At 38.8% G+C, this 7,731-nt stretch overlaps 1 protein-coding gene and 1 long non-coding RNA gene across 5 annotated transcripts in view; one reads left to right on the forward strand and one right to left on the reverse strand.

The window, feature by feature from the left end:
- Positions 1-5,250, forward strand: part of LOC143478262 (uncharacterized) — a 29,451-nt gene extending 24,201 nt beyond the window's left edge. For 2 of the 4 annotated variants that reach the window (XR_013121723.1, XR_013121724.1), the window contains exons 4-12: positions 1,853-1,971; positions 2,044-2,224; positions 2,404-2,471; positions 2,561-2,647; positions 3,219-3,571; positions 3,749-3,794; positions 3,926-4,879; positions 4,994-5,098; positions 5,209-5,250. Coding sequence is in view for 2 of the 4 variants with exons in the window: in XM_076977232.1 (XP_076833347.1) it covers positions 1,822-1,971; positions 2,044-2,224; positions 2,404-2,471; positions 2,561-2,647; positions 3,219-3,272 (540 nt within the window). In the remaining 2 variants the exon portion in view is untranslated. Of the gene's footprint in view, positions 1-1,211; positions 1,972-2,043; positions 2,225-2,403; positions 2,472-2,560; positions 2,648-3,218; positions 3,572-3,748; positions 3,795-3,925; positions 4,880-4,993; positions 5,099-5,208 lie in introns of those variants that run through there. The other 2 variants (XM_076977232.1, XM_076977231.1) reach the window with 2 other exon arrangements.
- LOC143478263 (uncharacterized) lies at positions 4,462-6,400 on the reverse strand. The gene is made up of 3 exons (XR_013121725.1): positions 5,931-6,400; positions 5,194-5,709; positions 4,462-4,591 (listed from the first exon to the last, which is right to left on the reverse strand). It is a non-coding gene; the product is annotated as an uncharacterized LOC143478263 (long non-coding RNA).
- Positions 6,401-7,731: the final 1,331 nt, after the last annotated feature.

A 7,731-nucleotide genomic window follows, 5' to 3' on the forward strand; every position in this document is an offset into this window, starting at 1 on the left:
TGTTCCATTTAGAGTAGAGGGTGTTGAGATCTGTAAAGTCAATGAGGTGAAGTTTTTGGGCGTCATTGATGAAAAACTGACATGGAAACCTCATGAATTACTTAAGAACAAAAATGGTAAAATCTATTGCAGTATTGTATAAAGTTAAGGAGTTATTTATTGATAAAGCACTATTTATACTATATAATGCAATAATTGTTCCACATACGATTTATTGTATAGAACAGCGTTTCTCAACCGGGGTGCCGCGGCACCCTGGGGTGCCGTCTGTCTTCATCGGGGGTGCCGTCAAAATATTCTGATGTGAAATAAAAAACTATAGTTTTAAAAATTGAAGTTATTATACGCTTTAAAATCATTAAAATTTATCTCATATGACCAGATCTCTCAAGTTTGGTGGGCGTGAGCTTTTTTTCAGGCGGGGGGGATTGGAATCTGTCGCGATGGTTAGTGTAGCGGCTGTGTGTGTGTGTGTGTGTGTGTGTGTGTGTGTGGTTGGGGAGCGGGTTGGCTAAAGTCTACCAAGAAACAGCGCGATCTATATTCTGATTGGTTCAACCTGTTATAATATACAACCGATGGATTGGCTGAATATGCTGCGGTGTGCGGCGATTAGATTATTTAAAAAATAAATTAATAATAATAATATTCAAGCGTGAGAAATTCCATGTGTGGCGTGAGAGCGTGTGAAATCGCTAAATATGCGTGAGTCTCACGCTCAAAGCGTGCATATGACCTGCATATGACTAAGGTCAGCACGTGATTATGCAGGTTTCCCACTGACTGTAAGTCACATTTATCTGCTCTCTGTCTTAATAATCACTTTTTTGTGTTATGTTGGCCGGGAGCTGGTTGCAGAGAGTATGTTTTCAGGGTTGCCAACGCTCACGCATTGAGCATGAGACACACGCATTTGACCGTTTTCACACGCTCTCACGGCACACTTCCGATATCTCACATCCGAAAAATAAAATTCTTGTTTATTTATCTGATCCATATCTATGATTCAATGAGTTACTAGTTCGCTCTGGCGCCAACCACCTGCGATCGATAGATTGCGATATAACACTTAATTTGTGTCCATTTTACGTTCACCCCCCCCCCCCCCCATCCCTCGTCAACAACTTACGCCCCCCCCCCCAGCCTGTGTTTTTAACGCATTGTAAACTGGGGTGCCTTAAAATTTTGCATGCATATAAAGGGTGCCACAACTGAAAAAAAGTTGAGAAACACTGGTATAGAAGTCTGGGGTAATGCATATAAAACAATTACTAATCCTATTTTTATTTTACAAAAAAGAGCCATAAGAATTATTACAAGAAAGCATTACTATCACCCATCTAATATATTGTTTCACCAATTAAAATAGTTAAAATTTCATGAGTTGGTCAATTATAACATTCTGCAGGTTATGTATAAGGCTCATAGAAATGTGTTGCCATCAAAGATCCAGTCAAAAGAGGGAGAGCTGCTATAATTTGAAGGGATTACAGATGTTTGTAAAACCGAAAGTAAGAACAAATTTAAAGGACAAATGCACTTCAGTAAATGGTATAAGATTATGGAATATGGAAAACGACTATAAAAGTACTGGATCGGTTAATACCTTTAAGAAAACGATCAAGGCAAAATTGTTAAAGAAATATGAAAGTGTTAAATTTGCATTAGTTATTGTTTGAGGAGTTGATTTTTTGTTTGCTTTATTTTGTTTTATTATTGTTTGAAATATATATACACTGCTCAAAAAATGAAGGGAACACTTAAACAACACAATATAACTACAAGTCAACCACACTTCTGTGAAACCAACCTGTTGAAGCCATGTCTCTTCTTCATCACACCACTGACGAAGACATAGTCTTCCAGAAGATGAGAGAGACATTCTGCTATCGTCAGCAGATACTCCACGACCCACTAGAATCGACAAACATTCTGCAGATGTTTCCTCGTTTTTTGGACACTAAAGGACTGGTAGGTGAACAAACTTGAATCTGAAAAATACTTGACTTAGAATTGATTTTAATGGAGATACTCTTTTGTTAGATTTTGCAGGATTTTGCAATGATGTTTGGACCAGATACTGCTTCCAGGTTCCTGGAAAAATGGAATACCAGTTTTAAAGACAAGGTTGCAAGGGAAGCCAGAGACCTTAAAGAGACTTATCTTCTGAAAAGATTGCTGAAATCTGCCTTGAGTGAAGAAATGGATGTTACTGACAAACCAGGTGTTGTCTTAAAGTAACACTTTATTTTTGTGGTCATTTTTAGTTTTTAAAAGTTATCAAAAAGCAGCAATTTGCATAGTGTGTATGGATCACTTCTTCTCTGTTCATGCACTTAACCAGTTCTTACATGTGAGTGAAGTTTCCAATACTGGGATTTAACTTCTTAACACTGTCCACAGAGTGGGACCCACGGCCCAAAAAGATCAGTGTTGGAGAAGCAATAGATCATCTGGTGAAATTTCACATGGTTTGTCAATAAATCCAGTTCCAGATACTGTGGTTCATGGAACACCCTTTCTTAAACTATGAACTATGATACTTTTCATTGTGTTTCAGACCTGCCAGAGGCTTGAGGATCACCTCATGAGCAATGAAGGAAACCCCCAGCCATATCTCCTGGCCACAGGGACTTCAAAAGCACAGGTTTTCAGATTCTACATAGTCTTGGATCGAAAGCTTCTTCCATGTCAGTCATGCACATCATTGAAAATATGAAGATGCTCTGTCCAGCCTGTACACATTTTTGCAGACCACTGTGTACAATATTGATATAGGCACAACAGTGGAAAAGAGTTACTGTAACTCTACACTAGAGTTTATTCGATGGTCACGCATGTACCCCCAAATGTAGTTAATCTGAACTCCCAGGGAGTATATTAAAAAGACCAGAATTTGCTGTGTATAGCAATCTGCATGATACTGATCTGAAGGGATTCTTTAGCCAAACAGAAAAAGGCTACTTATTAAACACGGCCTCATTACTCATGATGAGAAGGTCCAGATATTATCTCAACCCTGAAGAAGCACAAAAGACATTGGATTTTTAAAACATTTAAAAAGAAGGAAATAGTACCTAAATACCTAAAATAGTAAAGACCTACATTTTTTTACCTAAATAGTAAAGAAAATAATTAAATAAAGTAATACAAATATTAGGCAGATTTAACATATAACCGCAGTTTGAAGAAAAAACTCTAAACCATCTCTATTTCAGGTGCTTTGCTCTCAGATGGAGTTCAGCTGGTACATGACATATATGAAGACTTGAGCAGAGCTGGGAAAAACTCTTTGTCCAAAAACAGGCAAGTCAGCTGTCATTTACTTAAACTGCTTTACAGATTTAAAACCTTTGCCATCATAAAATGTTATAGTACGATTTAGAATATAGACTGATATATGGAATATTTAAGCTGTTTGTTTACAATTATAACATAGCAATTTGTCCTTTCAGAAACAGCTTCTCAAAGAGTTCATGCTCCAGGAACTGAGAGGGGAAGTTCCAGAGCGTGTCACTCTTTCAGATATGAAAAGTGGCTCATTAACAAAGGGAGGAACACCTTCAGGAAGGTTTCTATGGCTTCAGATTTAGTAAAATATATATATATCATGAAATAAATACAAAAATATAATATATATATATGTAATATAATGTGTACGCGCATGTGAAATTAGAATGATTTCTGTGGCCTGTGCAAGTGAATTATCATTAAGATTAATATTGTTCCATGTTTGTTGTGTGTGAAGGTACCTTAAGTTCATGAAATAGAGTGACCCTCAGAGTGCTGAACTGGTAGGAAGTTTTGCTTGAATATAATATAAAATAACATATAACCATGTACTATTCAGCAGTGGTGCTGTTTCGTGAGATCCTGACAGGGCATTTAAGGTAACTGTACATGTTCACCCCACTGGTTTCCTTAGGCATGGGAGCTGAACCAGCAGTTCCAGCTTGAGGCCCTGGAGAAGGAGGTGATCCGAGAGCTGCGCCTGGAAGGCCATGACCAGCACCACCTGGAGGACCTGAGCCAATCTGGCTCCTCAAGGCCTCTCCCCATCACCACAGTTTCCTCCATCTCATCATCTAATGCATAAGCAACCCAGCAACAGAACAACCTTAGAGGATGAATGAAAGCTGTTCTTGTTTGAAAGACAAACACGACAGACTTGGTTTTGTTGTTTTCCATGTGTTAGGAGGAACAGTGAGTCCGCAGAGGAAGCCGCAAGCCTTGTGGTGAGTTTGTTAACCCTATTTATAACACTAAAGAGATTATCCTAAATCTTCAGTAATCATAACAGCCTGTAAAATGCATTTACCTTTTGTAAATCAAAGTACAAGTACATATATCTCAAGTCTACTGATATCTCAAGTACAACTGAAAATCAGTTTGCATTAAATTGTTTAAATTTATCTTAACTCTAATTTAAGATCTTGTTTCAACATTTGTTAATCCTGCACACTTTTCCATCTTGCATAGATAACGGTGGAATATCTCCACAATTTGATTAGAAGAGTCACGAGGTCTTTAACGGGAGAAATAAAGGAGAATCTTGTTCCTGTCTTGCCGGAGCTCCTGCACTGTACTGCATCTGTGGGAACACATGGATTTTCACAGTGCACCATTGATGGCAGTGACTCACTAAGTTTGGCCAAGCTAATTTCTGAAAACTGCGAGACTGTGCTGAGGGTTGTGGAGATTATTATTACAAAAATAATCATGGAGACCTTCAGGATATCCAGATCATCCCCTGAACCTGCGAGTGTGCTCCAGGAGTTTCAGTGTGTCACTTCAACACACCCCCAGCGTCAGTTTCTTTTATGGCTGCGTAGTTCCATTATAGAAATTGTAATGGGACAGCTCTTCTTTCCACAAAAAGGTAAAATGTTTACTTCAGTGCATTTTGGCATTTCTTGTCATTTCTACTATATGTAAATTTGGGGGAACAAAGGAATGAACACAAAAGTAAACTTAAATGTGTGCATTTACGCAGTGATTGATATCGGAGATGCAGCCAGAGATGAATATCCTACAGGCAGTCTGGGTACAACAGAGGTTTCAACTCCAGCGATGTCTAAAATGGAGATCACCCCAGTTGGTAAGCAACAGCACTATGAATTACTAATCAGATACATCTGATCAGTAATAAACCAAATGATCATATTCTATCACACTGGTTAAAATTTATCTTACCCTTTTAACTTGCAGGCTCAAAGCCCAAGAAAGTTCATGCAATCTTCAGGAGGGCTTGGCAGGCATTGAAAAAGACTTTCTGCTTTGGAAAATGATCTAATAAAACTTGCCCAGATAACGTTCTATTCAAGTCTTGAATTTTCTTCAGTCTTTTGAATTTACATCAATTGTTTAATTTATTTTTGTAACAACTCCTACGTGAAGCACTTCTGAATTGCCACACTGTATGAAAAGTGCAACAAAAACCTCCCTGGCCTTCTTTAACTCCCATCAGTCCCTTCCTATTAGAGTAATACGGTTTCATCTCCTCCACCAGGTTCTATTAAAATCCAGTCAGAACAGGTGCATCTCCTTTTAACATAGATATTGAAATTGCATCTGGCTCCTTTTAAGTGCTTTGTCGGTTCTTATCCTGTGTAGTGACGTCCCAAGCGTTCATAAAGGTGTTTGATGTTCTGCTTGGTTGGTCCACAGCCACCACAGCTTAACTGTAGATACGAGAGTGCCGAGCACCATCTAAACAGATAGACTCATTTCAAGACTCTGGCAGTGCAGATTACAGAGCACTGGAATGTATTTCATATATTAAATCAAATGCTGAAAAGGGAAATAATTTCAGAATATCCATATCAATCACACAATATTAATGAATAATTGCTAAAGAGGAACAAATCTGTAAGGGCGGGGGATACAGGAGGCGAAATCCCTTGCGAATTGTGTAATATCTGGGTACTCACAGTCTACTTTACACCGAGATTTGAGGAGAAGGATGAGGAGAGGAAAGGGAGGCGCCGAGAAGGCGGGTCTGAATTTGAGAGGCGTAGCGTGAAGTTTCTCCACCAAGCTTTGCCGCTCGCCTGGGGGTCTGCCTGGTAGATCCCTCGGTGCACTCAGTGGAACCACACGCTGTCGTAGGGCGGCTCGTAAACTCCAGTCGCCAAACCATACACTTGATACGCGAACACAGCTAATGCTAGCTAGCACAGCTAAAACGTTCCGCACGCATTCAAGTTGTCCACTAACGCAGTAACGTCTGAAACTCGACGCGCAAAAACGCTTACGGGGTTTAAGCACCCTTACACTAGGTCTGTGTGGGCCTAAAACAACTTTGAAGTTAACAACCCAACTTGAAGTTAACTAAATCACATCTGAATCTACCGTTTTTTTCGCTTTCATCCCTCGTCTCTCTCGTTCAAACTGCTGCTTCTCTCCTCCCCGCCCACCAACCAATCAGGAATACAGGAGCGGAACAGACGGCTAAACCGCCCAATAAAAATAGAAATAAGGCCCAAACTTCAGGCTTGATGCAAACATACCTCTAGATTGCATCAGTTTTAATATTGAAATAAACAAGGAATACTTTATGATTTTTACTATTAATTAATACTGCATGAACTACAGTGAACCTTTTTAATCACATTTCTCCACATGTAAATACTGCACTTTTTAACACTGTTTTTAACCTGAAATTATACTTTGGGTTGCATATATACAGTGTTGGGAATGTTACTTTAAAAAAGTAATTAGTTATAGTTACTCACTACTTGTTCAAAAAAAAAAAAACTGTAACTGAGTTAGTAACTGAATTACTCTATAATAATAGTAACTCGTTACCAGGGAAAGTAATTATTTGCATTACAGTTAAAAAAAAAGGTTTTATGCCAATGAATAAGGATTTTTTGAAAAAGCAGTTTTCACAGTCAGTTGAAATGAGTAGATCCGAAAGGTGTGTAACTTTTGATATTTATTGCACATCCACAGACCAGTGCAGGATAAAATCCCTTAAATTTCCAAATCTTTAAAAAAAAAAAAAAAAAGCAAAAGTAAACAGTTACACTATATAAAGTGCATTTACATCTATCAAATTAAATTAAATTCTCTCAACCTGAGACAACTGGTTTGTTCACAACAGACGTAAACTTAACAATAAAACCTCTATTCTTAATTAAATAAATCAAATACCCAGCCTGAGGTATTCAGGAACTTCAAGTATTTTCTAGTGCTGTCAATTCCAGGTGCCGCGATTAAATGTCCTCACCAGGATTTCAGGGTTGCCAACTCTCACGCATTGAGCGTGAGACACACGCATTTGACCGTTTTCACACGCTCTCACGCCACACTTCCGATATCTCACGGCGAAAAAAAATATCCAGTTTATTTACCTCAGATCCACATATATGATTCAATACGTTACTAGTTCGCTAGCTCTGGCGCCATCCACAGGCGATCTGTGTCCATTTTACACAGATGAGCAAAATCCTGGTGAGGACTTTTAATCGCGGCACCTGGAATTGACAGCACTAGTATTTTCTTAAATAATGTTTATATCTCCACCTTGAAAATGCTAATTTTTCTTCGGCTTGCTCCTGACTCGCCATATCTGCCTCTTCTCCGTTTGGGTCGTGTGTCACTGATGTGCTTCGGCAGGCGTGTAAAAACACTGGCTCTGATTGGCTACTATAACGCTGCCTTAGCCAATCGTTTACTGATTGTTAAGTTAAACAGGTGTTACACCAAGACCTGTGACCTATCGAGATC

The sequence above is a fragment of the Brachyhypopomus gauderio genome, chromosome 16, assembly GCF_052324685.1.
Source record: "Brachyhypopomus gauderio isolate BG-103 chromosome 16, BGAUD_0.2, whole genome shotgun sequence".
NCBI lineage: Eukaryota > Metazoa > Chordata > Actinopteri > Gymnotiformes > Hypopomidae > Brachyhypopomus > Brachyhypopomus gauderio.